Source organism: Apis mellifera, linkage group LG8 (genome assembly GCF_003254395.2).
Source record: "Apis mellifera strain DH4 linkage group LG8, Amel_HAv3.1, whole genome shotgun sequence".
Taxonomy (NCBI): domain Eukaryota; kingdom Metazoa; phylum Arthropoda; class Insecta; order Hymenoptera; family Apidae; genus Apis; species Apis mellifera.
In genome coordinates this window covers 5,036,406-5,053,278 of record NC_037645.1, presented here as the reverse complement: position 1 = coordinate 5,053,278, position 16,873 = coordinate 5,036,406, and the positions used below count along the sequence as shown (strand labels likewise).

Here is a 16,873-nt window from a genome sequence, read left to right as displayed (position 1 = left end):
AAATTTAAAAAAAGAAATAAGGAAATACCGAATGAACAGGGTGAAGAAATGAAAAATATTGGAAAATAGAAAAGAAATTGATGCGATCTAGTTAGGCAGATATTCAACCTAGATGAGTCTTAAAGGGTTTTGGAATAAGGAATACTTAACATAGTTTCAAGAAGATGAGATTCTAAGAGATTGAATTCAGACAATGGCCTTCATTACTCGTGTCCAATCCCTGAAATTTTGAGACAAGTGAAAATTCGGTGCATTTCCTCATTTCGAGATTTCTCAACATCCTATTATTTCGTAAACAATATCGATCTTTTTTATTTTATTTATTTAATTTAAACTATTGAACGTTTATCTTAAATTGAAATTTTTCTCATTCGAGTTCTTCTTAGCGTCATATAAATAATTATAACATTAACAAGAATTAAAACTTAACATATTTTTTATCGTGAACGTAGAGATTCATTCGATGATTTTTATTCGTCGTACAATTGCTCAGCATTTTTTCTCGTAATTAGAAACGCATCTCAAAAACAGACTATCAGATTTCGACGAAATATCATTTCGATGAGAAAACTCAATATCGCTCGATATCGGGAATTGGACAACGCGATGCAACGAGATTGAGTTTAATTGCACGGATAACGTTATTCCGGCAATCGTATATCGCGTAATAGAGTCGTTGACGTTGATTCCATTTAGGGGGAAAAAAAAAAGTCCATTTGCCGATGATACGGTATTGCCGATATTTTATCTCTCCTCGTTTTTTTTGGTAGGATTAACTACGATAAGCAATATTTAAATTTTTGGCTTCGTTATTGCCATGTCAAATTTTTTAAATACAAGTTTTGTATTTCGCGCACAGTATATCGTTTTTGATTAAAAATTAAATACTGAGAACCGATATATATATTGTCGAAATATAACACGGAATTCGTTCAAACGATAAATCAACTCTCTTTATAAATCTTTTTATATCACAGTTTTCATTATTTGAAATAAATAAATTAAACGAAAACGGGAGAATGAATAAAAAGACGCGAGACAATTTCGTGATTTGATAGATTATCGAGAGTAAAACATAAAACGATAAATTCAAAATGTTGTATATATCGGAATGAATAATAGATAAAAGATTATTCAAAGATCGGGGAAATGATCGAAACTGGGATTTAAGGCCATTAGAGAGCGATCGAGGTCGTCGAAGTTGTTTCGATGAATGCGAGGATCATTTAAAAGTCGCATGAAGATCATTCAGGTCGTGTCATTCTTGTATGTCAAGATCGTTTTTAAAGGTCACGCAATCTTCTTCAGAAGTTTTATGGATGGAGAACCATCATCAAGTTCATTTGGAAATTAAACGAAGGCCATCGAGGTCGCGTCGCTTGAAATATTAAAATTATTTCAAGATCACATAGATTATTCGTAATCGTGGATCTCACATTTTTTTTCCCCCGGATTAATCAATTATAATAGGTTTCATTGTATTAACATTGGAATCTGTAATTATCTGTAATGCTGTGCATTCATTCATTTGCAAATATTGAATCAATTTATTGTTCGCTCCGTTTCGTTTTAAGTTAAATTATTACGGCAATAATAATAATTTGTACGATATAATTTATGAATCCATTAAATGATGTGTTCATGGCCACGAGTTGGCTGACATATTATCTCTTATACTACTGTTTACGTAACTTGCGGAAAAAGATGATACAATGATAAAAAGGAATTGGATTCTAACTCGTTTCAACAAATTGCTTCAATCAAACGAAATTACGATAATAGTTTATTTAGATATAGTTTTATTCGAAACATAATATTGTATCGATAAAATATGTCGTCGAAGAAACTTTATTTCGAAGATCTTATTACTGATCAATGAAAGTACATTCGAAATTCAACATTTAATATTTAATAGTTCAAATTTTATCACAAAAATCTGCTTTTTATAAATGATTATATAATATAATCATGTACATTGTGTTCATATTCATATTTTATAGTATTATAGTAGTTTTTTTTTTCCTGATAAAAAAATAAAAAAAAGAAAAATCAGATTGTAACATCAATATACGTCGAATCCTTTTCTTCATAGAAAAATTTTGATTTGAGAAACTTGTAAATACTTGTTACTTAAATAAACAGCGACGAACAAATTTTCGTCATAATTTTAGGAGAATGGAGGGAAAGAAAGCAGTGAAACAAGACTCGAATATCGAGAAGGAACAATAATAATTATATTTATTACGCAGTTTACAGTTATTTAGGTAGTGAGTTGAGTCGACGAAACAAATGCTTCTTCCTTCATTTTTTTTTTCCCCCTCCCCACCCCTTTTTTTTATTTTTCCATTCTTTACCCAATAAACGGAACGCTTACTGCCTCCTCGGACATTTAGACGCGGGGCAAAGCGTCGTATCCTCCTTCAAGGAATAATACAATTCGTAGGCTGGTCCGAGAACGAAAGCATTTGCTATACTTTTTTTTTTCTTTTTTTTTTTCTTTTTTTAAGCGTAAGACTCTTAAAACTGGTATACTTCAGTCGCATGCGCTATTAAGTCCACCGATCGAGTGAAATATATTAAGGTTTCTTCGTTAAAATAAATGTACAAATATAACTCGTTAGGAATTTCGAGAAAATCACAAGTCTCGAACACTTCTTCTTCTTCTTCCTCCTCTTCTTCTTCTTTTTCCTCTTCTTCTTCTTCTTCTTTCTTCTTCGCGAACCCCACCCCCCCTCCCTCCCACCCATTTAACACATTTTAAATCGCCTCATCTCAATTATTGTCCAGTAATAGACGTTAAGCTTTGTAGAAAATCCTATATCTTTCCTCCTTTTTTTTTCTTTTTTTTTTCTTTTTTTTTTTTTTCTTTTTTTTTTTTTTCTCTTTAATCCCATAACCCGTCCTATCGATCCTTCCCATTATTTCTCTCTCTCTCCCCCCTCCCCCTTTATCGCTCTCGTTTAAACGTAACGCGCGAACGTTAATCTCGTTACAAGGAGAATTACTCGCACGTTATGTTTGTGTCGAATGCGGGATTCATTAATGACTACGGCCCTCGCAACTTCCTTCGTGTAATCGGCAGTGTTGGTAATAAGTTTTTTTTTTTTTTTTTTACACTCGTCCTCTGTCTCAGCCTGGCTTCTGTATCCTGTTTCTTTCACCATTTTTTTTAGTTAGTTTGATTAATTATAGTTTTATTTATTTACTTTTTTTTCTCGAAAGATCGACGAGCTTTCAGAATTTTAATGATTTTTAATCGATAACGATATCTTTGATCGTAGATAAGAAAATAGATATATATATATATATCTGGATGAATTTTTTAAAATTTTTTTTTTCTTCGAAAAGTGAAGATGGAGCGAAAATGGAGTTTGATATCTGCTTGCATTGAAATTTCTAAGTTTTTGATTGTTTTATTAAACTTTTTAATAAATATCTTGATTTTGAATAAATTTTTTGAAAATTAAGAGAAATATTTTTGAAAATTTAATCAGACCATTTTTAATTCTGAAGTATTTATCAATTTGGACGTACGATTTTTTTTTGTATTCATTCTATTCTCTGACGTGCTCTACATTATCTTTCATAGCTGTTTTTTCCATTCTAAAGATGGAGTTGATGATCAAGCCCCCTATGTCGGTACGGAAGATTCAAACAAGCAAGAATATATCCATTCTATAACATAATTATTGGAATAATCATCAATATTCTGAAAGTTTTCAATCACCGTGTGCTTATCCTGTTTTCAATTTCATTTTACAAGTAATCGATTCGACACACGTTGCTCGTGGCATTCGAATGTTATTGGACAATTTAGAAGAAAGAAAAAAATTTTTTATGGTCTCCCAAAATTCCGATCTATGATTATTCGATTAGAGAAATGTTCGTTTATTAAAAAAGAAGAAAATAAATAATTTGAAAATATATTAAATTTCTCGTCGTAACGAGCAACGCGTTAGAATAACAATGTGTCAGTTTATAAAATTTATATTATAATACGGGAAAGAAATTAATTTCGAAAACGCAACGCGATACCCAACTTATATTAATGTTAATAATTATGAACTAGTAAAATACGCTATGTATACACTTATTCGTACCATTTTTCCTTTTCAAGGAGAAAAATCAATAACGATAAGTGACGGTGCTACGTTATATATATATATGCTTTTCGTCTCGTTTCCGCTTTCTCGATGCTTCCACTCGAAAGAAAAGGGGTACGTGATAATGATAAAATAATTCGATCGCGAAGAACGTATGATATAAAAGTGAAATTACGCAAATTATTACAAATATCGTCGCATCGATGATGCTACATACAACATGTTGATAATAAAAATAAAATAAAGATACTTATATAGAATCGTCGTGCGGGATGAAAGGAAGAAATGACTATATATATATATAAAGATCTAATCTAAATATAATAAGAAATATTTTTTCTTCTCATTGGTCCCCTTTCGGTACGAATTTCGTTTATAATTGAAACCTTCTCGATATACGTTTATTATTATTATTATTATTATTTTTTTTTTCTTCATAAATACTCGCTCATTTTACACTTTCTACAAAATATCATTATACTATTATAAACGTAGAGAATTACACGTGACAAATCATCGTGCAACATTAAATACAATTTTATATATATTAAACTTAATTAATTAAATCCTTACGAAATACGAAAATCTTGGTTACAAAATCGTTACTAAATATAAAAATCTAAAGGAAAAAAAAAAAAAAAAAAAGAATCGTTAAATTATTCAACGTCAAGATCAGAGGATTCGACTCGTTTTCAGGCATCGATCTCTCGTTCCTCGGAAATAAATCGCTCGTACCGAAAGGGTTGGAAAAAACATTGAACACTGCTGAGTATTTTGTCGATTTAACCCGATTTCACTTAACTCTTTGCACTTTTCAATTATTATTCTCTTGCCAATAATTTTCACAACGCTAATGGAATAGAAAAAAAGAAAAGAGAAGAGAAGGGAAGAATATCACGAAAAGATACGACAGAGCAAATTAAATTGAAGATTAAGTTCAAAAGAAAATTGCGAGTTCAAAGATGGATGAAAGTGCAAAGGGCTCGATCATGCATGCTGTAGAAAATTCGTTTTATTTCGCCTCGAATAAATCGTGAGACTCGTGATGGTGTCTGGAAAGTGCGATAAGAACAATCGATCGATAAAGAATAAATCCGGCGAATGATTTCGCGCCAGATCTCGTTCGTGACGACGAATAAATATACACGACTTAAATACTGGCAGTGGAAGATGTAGTACAGAGATATCCGCGGAGTAGGTACACATTTTCTTTCTTTTCTTCTTCTTCTTTTTTTTTTAAATATACGGGAAACATTAAGAGGGACTTCTTAAGTTAGTTTCGAACGAATCACGCCACCCCGATGAAAAAAACAATCGCTGAAAATCGTCGTCGACGCTCGATCATTTAAATAATCCTCTCATACAAAAATAATTACGCGTTCCTCTATCCTCGGCCATCAAGGGGATTGTTTCAATCACTTCAACTATACGCCCGTTCCTTTCCGTTTCTAGAAAAATTCGTTCATTTCTACAAACGGTCGCCCAATCTCTCGACCTGTTTTTTCCCCCCCTTTGAAAACGTGACACCTAGATGGTGCGATTCGCACGACAAGAACCTCGAAGAACAGTACCTTAGGCCGTGGAATGAAAGAATCGAGGCTCCTCGAGTCGCTTTTTCGTCTCTCTCACTTCGAGAGACTTTCGATCATCCTTGATCGTTTCTTGCCTTTTATTACACGTCGCGAGAGGGAACCTAGTTTTAGATCTATTTACAGATTCTTTTTTTGTTTTAGAATTTACCTCGAAGCTGCTTCTTTTTTTTTATTATTATTATTATTATTATTAATTTTTGTTCGATAGAAAATCGTATAGAACGCCAATGTCGCAACGAAATTAATAATAAAGGAGGCAAGAAACACGCTTCTTCTTTTTTTTTTTTTACACATTACATATACTGTTTCTCCGCGTTAAATTATCCCATTATTAAATATCCCGAGAGGTTAACTCTTCGTAGAAATAGTAAGCTTAAACGATAATTAGAGAATAATTAAAAATAGAGTAAACGAAACGGAATCGAAATGATGGTAATTGTCTGTTTCATTTTCGATTGATCATTCGATGTTTGTGTGTGTGTGTACGTTTAATATATATTATGCCAGATACCGATCATCATTTCGCTCATCGATGCATAACTGCCTTGTTCGAGAACTTGTATTTGTTACAAACGTTTACTCAGAGGACAATAGACCTAACACAACAATCCATCGAGTTTTCATTGAGTTTAAATTGGGGGAAAATTTTGTTTTCAAAGAAACACGAAAAACTCCGTTACACACCGCGCCTTTAATAATACTTAACTTAGCGACTGTCTTTTTTTAATAACACGCTGCTCGTTCCTTTCTCGTCTCTCTTTCATTCGTCTCTCGCCGATTTGCTCCGTATTTAATTACAATTACAAATATTCAAGGAAAATAGTTGCGCGAAGCTCAGCACGCTTCTAAAAAGCCTAAAGCCTTTCATTCCGTTTCATCAGATTCCCCGGATGGAAACTGGATTTCGAAATTGCGGAAATTTCGATCTCTCAGAGATTAAATCCTCACCGAGAAACCGAAGCTTGCGCGGTGCCACGCAACAAAATGTTGAGAATTTGAGAACGTTAAGATGTTCCCTTACGAACGATCATTTCTTACGAAAATTCTTACAAACCATTGTTTCATTCATTATTATTCATCGAGCTAATGATAAAATTCCCCTCCCCGAGTTCGACGAAACTCGGGAATCGGCGGGGTCGAAGGAGAAGGAGATTCTCTGAGAGATCGATAATCGTTAAGCGTGATGTAATTCGTTACAAAAATTGATCAATATCAACTTCTTCATCCACTACCACCCAACTACCAATCGCAATCCATTAGATCTATTTCACACTGAGCGAACGATTCGTGGTATCGAAGGGAACACAATGTTTCAGGGAACGCAACGTTTCTCCGCTCCGTGTTCTCTCCAACCAATTTTTCTCCGATCGTCGAGCATACGTCGATCAATACAATAATACCTATACTTCACGTATGCCCACGATATTTTCCCTCTTTCTCCCAAATATTCAATTAGTTCCATCCTAAAACGCGCGCACATATATAATATCTTTCTTCCACGTTTTCTTTTCGAATAATAATATCACACTGAGCCGGCTGTGTGCTGTTTTATTTCTTCCTCTTCTTCTTTTTATTCTTCTTTTTGCGAGTGTATGTATGTGTGTGTGTCCATCTTTTTCGTTTTTTACCTTTCGTTAATATTTTCTCTCTTTTTATCTTTTTACTTTTTTCATTCGGCCTGGCAGTCCCGCGGCCCCCTTAGACTTTCGTCACGCGTTCGACGAGGACGCGCCGAGGGGGAGTCCACGTATCCTCCACGGATCCGCGATCGGCTCTCGCCACATCACCCGCTCGCGTAGAAAGTTCGAATCGGGGCACTGTCTGAACGGTTCTCGGGGGTTTCCTCTCGGTCTCGATACGTCTCGACGCTTATTTATGGAACACCTGTGGCGCTCGGCGTGTTTCGGTCCTGGCTAGTAGCATTTCCGGGTGCACGTGCATTTGCGCACCAGGTCGACGTCCTTCGTGTACCGCATCCCGTCGGCGCAGATCAGCCGTACCTGTCGCAATCAACATTCCATTATTATTTTTTTTTTAATAACGTTTGCTCATCGAAAGAGAGATGCCAGAAGGATGCTCAATTCGATTTATGAATTATTTATTTATTCTATTAATTAAACATGTTGAGACGAGTATTTGATTTAACTCGTACCTTGCGCCGTTTCGTTTTCCTCGGCAGACAGCAAGAGTTGCCACAACTACCCCAACACTTGGCAAGTTTTACTGGTCGCCGACTCCGACATCCATTCTCGCTGTAATACTCCCTGGTGTGCTCCTTGCGACACGTCGGTGCTGCAAGAAATAAATAATATATATAATAAAATTTCTGACACTTATCTCTCCTAAATTTTTCTAATTTCTTAAAATACTTTCTCGATTCAAATTGGGTTATTACTCGTTTTCATTCGTTTATTAAAAGAATTTCTATATCATGAATCTTCGTACCTTTCTCGCAATACCGTCCTTGCCACCCAGTTTGACACCGGCACGTATACCCATTTCCGATCGGTGATGGCACGCACTGTGACCCCTTTCTGCACTCGTGTCCCGTGCACGGATCGGAAATTATCGTGCCAGGTCCCGTCATAACGATGTCTGCAACGAAAGGGAGCGTATGTCAAAAATGGTTTCTTTTATCATCGATCGAAATTATTATTATTATCTCCGAATAGAGGATATTGTATCGCGAATATTATTCGATGAATAAGTTACTGGATCAACATACCGGAATGCTCGTGATCCATCCCCTCTTGTGGCAATGATTCCTCGTTGCTGCTGCCCATAATTCCTTCCGCTTCCACGACGTCTCGCGCCTCGTCAGCTTCTTCCTCGTTTGACATGCATCCGGGAGTTACGCGATGCATCTTCGCTGCATTGCTGAAGTCTACCAACTTGTGATTGATCCACATCTCCGAGATGCAGCCTTGAGGAGAGAGAAAGAAAGAGAGAGGAAATTGTTCGCGTGATTAATTAAACGAGCTTTCAACGTATCATTATTTATCAAATTTTATTAAAATCGGGAAAATTTCATGACTCTACAACCTGGAAAATGATAATTTCGATATCGTGGCAACCAATCGAAGATAAAACGATTTCAATAAAGTATTTCTTAATTTTTCTTCTCATGCGTGAAAATTCCAAGTTCTTGAAAATTCCAAGTTGTCGTGACATTATTAAGTCAAATTTATATTTTTATATTAAAAAGAAATATCCTTTTCTTAATCGATGTAATAATAAGAGATCTTACCTTGAAAGCTGGTGATGTTCCGCAGATGAAACTCGGTGAACGCTACGTTGGCGACCTCGGGCGCGACGCCGCCAACGTACATAGGCGCGACGAGTTTCAGGTATTCCTTAGGACCCTCGTTGATAATGCTTCTAGCCGCGCCGTTGTCGACCCTCATCGTGAAATTCTTCTTGATCGCGAGAAGCTCGGCCACGTGGGCTTTACCATCGGCGACCATTTCGTAACTGTACATCGTCGAGGTTGGATAATTGCCAACGTCGTACGAGACCCTTACACGGCCGTTGAACAACTCGACGGCAATGTGATCGCCATTCTGGCCGTTGTAGAGGAGGACCCCGTTCTCCTGCGTGGTCGTGAACACGATCGTCACGTTCGCTTCAGGCCTCGTGCGTAGCGGCTCCAGCTCGACCAGCGAGCTGTTGTCCACGAAGCTCAAACTCGTCAGGTACTCGCATCGTTTTCCTTTAATCCCATTTTTTCAACTATATATATATTTATGTATATATATATACACACACAACTTCTCGATATCGTTCCCTACATATTCGATGTATTCTCCTTCTCTGAATCCTTACGAAATATTTTATTTATCAAAGCTTTCCAAAGCTTATTTATTTATAACTATTGATTGCAAGGAACGAGTATTTCATTCGCTCTTTTTCGAATTCGAAGAGAAAGTTACTCACCGGTGTAGCCGGGGTGGCACTGGCAAAGGTAGTCCGCGGCGGAGGCGGGAGCGGGTTGGAAGCAAGCACCGTGCTGACAGTCATGATGCGCGCACGGACTGGTTTGCGGGTAGAGCATGACTGTCGATGGTGCGGCCTCGCAATATCTCCCCGTGTAATCCGCCGCGCACTTACACTCGTAATTGTTTATGCCGTCGATGCAAGTAGCACCGTTCTAAAACGAGAATAAATCCTTCGTTATTATCCCTCGAGAGAGAGAGAAAGGGGAGGAGAGGGTGCGCGGCACTCACCTGGCACATATGATCAACGCAGTCATCCAGGTTGGTGGAGCAATTAAGGCCGGTGAAGCCGATTGGGCATTCGCAGCTATAGTGGGTCCCGTGGTCGACGCACCGGCCCCCGTTCTCGCAGGGGTCGTGCCCTTTTGTGCAAAAGGGTATCTTCTCCTCGCAGTACTCGCCCATGAATCCTGGGGCGCACTCGCATCTGTAGGCTTGTACGAGGTCGACGCAGGTTGAGTTATTCGAGCACTTGTTGTCCTCGCAGTCGTCGACGTTGTTCTCGCATCGAAGTCCCTTGTACCCGGGGGCGCAGTCGCAACTGTCGCACACCGACTGATCGTCAATCGAGACATTGACCATGATCTTCGATCGCGGTATATCCGCCAATCGATCTTTACGTTACGCGCAACCGACGTATCGACGAATGTATCTCCTTCCAATTTAGATTTCGAGAATTTTTCTTTAACTCGATTTAAATTATTTTTATTATCGAAACAATTTTGTATATTTATTGTATAGAGATAAGTGATCGTTTTTCAATTTAATATGAATATTGGAATTTAGAAGAAGTTAGTAATATTATTGGACGAATTTTTGGGGGAGGGTATTAAGTAAGGCTCGATTATTTATTGCTTTCCGAGAATAGGAAGGATTAACGAATTATAATCGCTTCGTCGATAGATCGTTACGCGTACGTTGTACTGTTCGGGGCTCACGTGCAGAGGTCCCGTTTTATTTATTCATAAAACAGTGCACGCTTTTTGTACGTGCAATTTACTGCTACTGAAACTACGTTTCATACTCTACTTATATACGTTAAACAGCGCTTTTACAATGCAAATACGCTTCTCCCTATGTATATTTCGGAATATACGCGCAACAATATTAACTCTTTCAATGCATGTTTGTAAATTAGGGGGGGAATAAAAAAAAAAAAACAAAAAGGAGAAAAAGTATGAAGGATTTCATAATCATCGACTCATACTACTAGAAATAACTTTCGTCAAATTCATAGCTCTGTCTATTCCAGCGACACGAATATTTCAACAATTTTTTTCAACGATCGATGCAGCACAGCTACAATAGATATTCAATACTATTGTCTCGCCAAATACTTTTTTTCGTGCACGTCTACCTTATCTCTGACCAACACTACTGCCTTCCGTACGTAGAAGGTTTGAAAGAAATCAATCGAGCTACAGCAAATGCACAGATTTATATATATATATATATATATCTTCGATTCGATATCCGCGGAATTCTAATCCAACTACATTGTCATCGTAAATAAATAAATCTCTAGAAATCAGAATTTTTTTGAAGAAACGAAATCTTCAGAAAATAAAACAAAGAAAGAAAAAGAAGAATAAATATTAATTATCGATTAGAATTCATCGCGGATCTCGATCTCTACGGGCACCACTGAACGAGCACATATAAATTAGACCCGAACGAGCTGGCCAAAAATATTCTCTACGTTATATTAGTCAAGACGTTTGATACCTGAATCTTCCTTCTTCCAATACTTTACAAGTTCCGGTGTTCCCGCAAGGATTTCCATAGCACGCGTCAATTTTATGTTCACACCTGTCCCCATGATATCCTGGCGCGCACTTGCAACGGAACTTCCTGTCCGGGAGCGCCTCGCAAAATCCTCCGTTCTGGCATGGCGAGGTGTAGCACAGGTCGCACTTGGCCAAGACCTCGGCTGGCTGTTGGCTGGCTGCGCGGAAGAAAGGTCTACGATTAATGAGCAATTTTAGTACCCCATTGTGACAACGGGCCAAAAAACCATGAACTAAACAGACTGATTCACCAGGCCAGTGAGAAATCAAAAACATATGCACGTGCGATAGATTTTCGCCGATCGTTGGGTCGATAGCGGCCTGCTGATCCAAATTTTTCAATATTCACAAATCGTGGACCCACTTTTTCTCTCTCAAATGAATATCTATTTATCTACAGATATAATTTTTCAACTAATTATTTCGTTCGATTGAGATACGAAGATAATTAAAATTTTAATTATCCATGGAAATAGTAGCGATAACTTATTTTAAATATAATAAAAAAGTACGGTGATCAAAAATTAAAAAAAGCGATTTATTGATCGAGCAAAGATAATGAGAAGTTTGAACGATAAAATATAATAAATTCCATCCTATTAGAAAACCACCCTTTAGCTGATAAACTGATCGACACTATCAACTGATCTTCGACGCAGCAAATATATATATATGTACACGCGATATATAAAATTCGAATCAATTGCTCGAAGAAAACCTGATCCCCGCAGCTGGCCACTTTCGCCACGATCGCGATATCTGTCGAAGGAAATACATACTTTTGCATTGGAATGCGGTCGCAGGTGTCGTGAGCAACAGCTTGTCCCTCATCGCTGGAGGCTCCATACATCTCGCTATACCTGCCTCCACGTAATCCTTTTTCACCCATTCGGCCAACCATCGCATGCTGCAGTCGCAGTAGAGCGGGTTGGACCCAAGAGCGCTGTAAACACGCGTACATACAGGATTGGTGAGTTATCGACAGTCTCAGGAAAGCAATGCGTTCGCTTTCGTGAGGGAGTACTCACAGGTGGGTTATAGATTGAAGATCCTCGAACGCCCCCTCCGGGATCACCGATATGTCGTTACCGTGTAGAGACCTGGATTTTAAATGATCGTGTTGGTAAAAAGTTTCTATATTTTTAAATTAATTTTACGATCGTTTATTTTTATAAAAGATAAAATAAAATGATAGTAATTTTATAACGGTGAGTGAAGGGAAATAGTTAACGAATAATAAAGATGAATCGAAAAATTATTGTATCATATATCAAAATTATATAAATATATTTTTATTTAAGATAAGATTTTAGACTTTTAATGAATGTATATCGATTTGGTATAGGAAGTGGAGGATTTGCGAAAGACTTTTTATTTTTATCACGAGAACTATCAGAGTTATCGAGATGAGACTTTAATTCTCCGATTATATTCACTTATTATATATATTTAGATTTATCGAAACGGAATTATTATCGTAGGGAATTTTTATTAATTAAATTAATTTCATATTGGGTTTCATATTTTTTTCCCTTTAGTTTAATAAAATAACACGCGGATGCCCTCGATAAAATTAAATAATATTAAACCAAAGGCATTAAGGTTGTTAAAAACGTTAAATTCGTGTAATTTGGTTTTTAAACGCGGAAGAAAATTTGATTATATCGGAACATTTCGCGGGGGGGGAGGGAGGGAATAAATGGTTTTTGTTCTGTTATGTTAATTTTACAACGTGAATATTCAACTGCTAATGCCCCGACGTTAATTTTATTTTAAAACGACGTTAAAATCGTACATACAGATAATTCCCTTTTGATGGAAATTTGAATATTCTTTATTGGATACGTATAAAACGTTTTGTCTTATTGAATGTTTTTACCGCGGGAATGTAACCGCTTAACGAGCGGTTAAATTCGTATGGAAATCGAAGATAAAATCGGATAATTCGCTTTTTCAATACATACAAAATTATACAATTTGTACAATTGGTACAATTTTGGCAAAGATTAACAGAAAGTTTTAAACTGTTGTCATATCTTACCTTGTGCATCTCGTTGCACATTCGTTAAATGGACAATTCAATAAAATCATTATCAATTAATGAAACCAATATTATTAAACCAGTCATTATCATAGAATTCTGGTAATTGGTGACCAAATGATTATTTGCTAAATACGATAAATCCGTCCTCCCCCCCCCCCCCCTCCTTCGAAAACAATAATAATTTCCAATGAACCTGGCAACGTCGATCCCGTACAAATCCGTATCTCCTCGTAGTTCAACATTGTACAACGATTCGACGACGAATTAATTATAATAATTACGATGATAAAGAACGATCGTTCCTCAAATTACCCGCATCAAGAAATTAATAACGCAAATAAACGTGAATAAACGTGCGACGATAAATCACATCGCGCACGATTGTGATCGATAAATTGTCCCGCCGTTTCGTTTCGTTTACACCATCGCTTTTGTTTATTTCATTATCGAAAAAACGATTGCATCTCCCCATCTAATTCATAATGGAAAGCATATTGGAAAGGATTCGGAGGAAAAATGCTTTCGCCCGGGAAAAGAAAAATGATCCCAACGCCAACTTTCGTTTATTGTGAATCATTTTCACATTCTTTCCCCCCCGGATGATTTATGAAATCTCTGTGATGTCGAAACGTACAAAAGGAAACGGTATAAATCTACCTATTGTTCGAGAATAGAATTATTGCGATTCGAACACTCACATTATCCGCAGCGATTTCAAGCCGGCCAGAGCGTTACGTTGGACGCATTGTAACTTATTGTAGCTGATAATTCTGGAAAATTCGCGAAATTACGCGTTAATGTTTCCACTTGGATAATGAATTCGAGAGAAATGGAATGGAATATCTTTTTAAAACGAGTCAAATTATATCATACAACATCTATTTTATTCTCTAAAGATCTGTGTAAAATTGTAAATAGGACAATATCGAAGAATTTTTTTTTAAAAATATGATCCATTCCTCCAAGAGAGAGAATTTTAATTTTTAGATAAAATATAAATGAAGCGAAGAATATTTAAACTTCTCCTACTTACAAGTGGGACAATTTGGTGAGATTTCTGAAGGTATCGTTGGACAGCATCCCGATCTGATTGTTGCTCAGATCCCTGGAAAAAAAAAAAGAAAGGGAGGGAAATCTTAAAATCTTTCTTTCCCCTTTTTCTCCCACTTTTCTGAAACGTGTCGTCACACGTGTATTTTATTTACAGTCTAGTGAGAATCCTCAGGTGGTTCAGCCTCTCCGGCTGGATCGTCTTGATGTCGTTCACGTCCAAATACAGCTCGGTGGTTTCCGGCGGAATCCCACGTGGTATCTCCGTAAGCTGAGATCTCGAGCATCTCACCACCGAGCCGGCGCAATTACATTGGGGTGGACAGTAATCGTCTCCTAGGCAACCCACGCTGTCGTCTGCGGTTCGCAAAGTAAATCGATCGATCGTTAATCTCGAGTTCGTGCGCCGATCGAAAGCGCGACTCGCGAGAATGAAGAAGAGAATGAGAAGAATGGGAACAGGATCATTAAGAATTTGAATTTCCTTGATTTTTAATTTAATCATTGGAAAAGATAAACTGAAAAAATCAAAATTAAAATTCAACTTAAAGTTCCCATACAAAGGATCTTGGCTCTTCGTTCCAAATATTGTTAATAATTGCTTAAGGAATTCAAACTATTGAAATATAATTTAACACAAAAAAGATTTTACACGATTTTTTACGATAGATGATTCCTGGTAAAACATTTTTCTCCTCGATAATTCTTTTATAGACATGAAATTTGTATTAAGGGGGTGGAAAAATTTTTAATTTACGAAATGAAACGAAAGGGCTATGTTAAAGAAATAGAAAGAAAAGAAAAGAAAAGAAAAAACTCACTGTTGCACTTGAACTCGTGATGGGGGATATCTTTGACGATCGCATCTTTCAATCTTGGTGGGTCGTGGCAGTGTCCAACGACGCCTGACAACGGCGTTTCGCGTTTTCTCAACCATCCGGCGAACCACGCGAGATGACAATTACACGACAAAGGATTGCCTTGCATGTTGCTGAAAATGGGAGGCAATTTATTAGGCTGCTATTAATTATGCGCGCGTAAGCACGAAATATATTTTACTACGGTGGAGGGGGATGTCAACTGCGGAATGGAAATACCGCGCTGAATGCTCACACACACGTAATAATTAATGAATCCATATCGTTGTCTCGTTAATATTGATGAACCGTAATTCATATAATCATTCTATAATACTAATCCGATTAAATATTCGCGTTTTAATACGGCGGAGCGCGTATATACTCTCTCTCTCTCTCTCTCTCGTACGAGAAACGGATGATTATTGATTCTCGTATTTTACTTTCGGAATCGTTGTTTCTCCACGTGTATCGGTACGAGTCGTTAAAACGATTAATTATAAATTAACTTCGTTACACCGTTCAACGATAATTAAATACGTACGTATGAACTTTCTCGATCATATCCCACCGATTCGTTTTCACTCGATTCTCTGCAACGTGATTATTAACGTCGAATCGAAGATTTTAATGCTACAATATATATATATCAATGTGTATTTTACGACGATGATTTTGATTTTTCTCAGCTAAAGAAATTCGTTCTTTTTTTTGCTGTTATAAGGAATAAAATAATTCTTCGAGAGCAGAGTATTTCAGATTTTATTTGCAATGTTTGTTTATTCTCGCAATTGTTAATAAATTTGACAATCTCATAGAGAAATCAAAACTAATCAAGATTGATCATTTGAAAAGAATTTCAAAAAGTAGAATTTAAATTTTCTTATATGCTCGAAATTTCCTATTTTCCATCATATCTGTATCAAGGAAAAATAAATTTTTTCCTATTCGATTGGAGCAGATAGAGAATAAGTGGAACGAGTCAATAATATCTACCAAATTTCGATAAATTCCGCACAAGCAGTTTATCGTTGCAATATTATTTCGAAGGCGAGATTCAATAAACAATTTTACATTCGCCAGAGAGTATCGATTTCGCGTTCAAAGGAAGGGGAGTCTAGAAAAGAGATGCGGTGTCGTTATACGGTGTACTCACATGGTGCGTATATGCGTCAATCCGTCGAACGAGCCTTGCATAACGCAGGTTATGGCATTCCCGTGCAGGTTCCTGTGAAAATCACGTTTCGAATATATATAGAGATATGCATATTTATATATACGGCGGTGAATACCGTTTTATGAAGAGACATAAAAGTTTCTACTCACAGGGTCTTAAGATTCGTCAGCCCGGTGAACATCTTGTTGTGAACCTCCCTCAGCCTGTTCTCCGACAACAATCTACGAAACGAGAGCTCGTTATTGCATTGGAAGAGATACGAGTACAAGGC

General features: G+C 36.8%; 1 protein-coding gene across 2 annotated transcripts in view; it reads right to left on the bottom strand.

Moving 5' to 3' along the window:
• Positions 1-5,319: 5,319 nt before the first annotated feature.
• Positions 5,320-16,873, bottom strand: part of LOC408960 (protein slit) — a 491,344-nt gene continuing 479,790 nt past the window's right edge. For both annotated transcript variants that reach the window (XM_006561437.3, XM_006561438.3), the window contains 16 exons: positions 16,752-16,823; positions 16,582-16,653; positions 15,390-15,559; positions 14,724-14,925; positions 14,552-14,623; positions 14,217-14,288; positions 12,503-12,574; positions 12,254-12,417; positions 11,413-11,632; positions 9,919-10,228; positions 9,629-9,842; positions 8,943-9,404; positions 8,421-8,618; positions 8,141-8,290; positions 7,848-7,987; positions 5,320-7,695 (listed from right to left, as the gene is read on the bottom strand). In XM_006561437.3, coding sequence (XP_006561500.1) covers positions 7,609-7,695; positions 7,848-7,987; positions 8,141-8,290; positions 8,421-8,618; positions 8,943-9,404; positions 9,629-9,842; positions 9,919-10,228; positions 11,413-11,632; positions 12,254-12,417; positions 12,503-12,574; positions 14,217-14,288; positions 14,552-14,623; positions 14,724-14,925; positions 15,390-15,559; positions 16,582-16,653; positions 16,752-16,823 — 2,677 coding nt within the window. In that variant the 3' untranslated portion in view covers positions 5,320-7,608. The remainder of the gene's footprint in view (positions 7,696-7,847; positions 7,988-8,140; positions 8,291-8,420; positions 8,619-8,942; positions 9,405-9,628; positions 9,843-9,918; positions 10,229-11,412; positions 11,633-12,253; positions 12,418-12,502; positions 12,575-14,216; positions 14,289-14,551; positions 14,624-14,723; positions 14,926-15,389; positions 15,560-16,581; positions 16,654-16,751; positions 16,824-16,873) is intronic.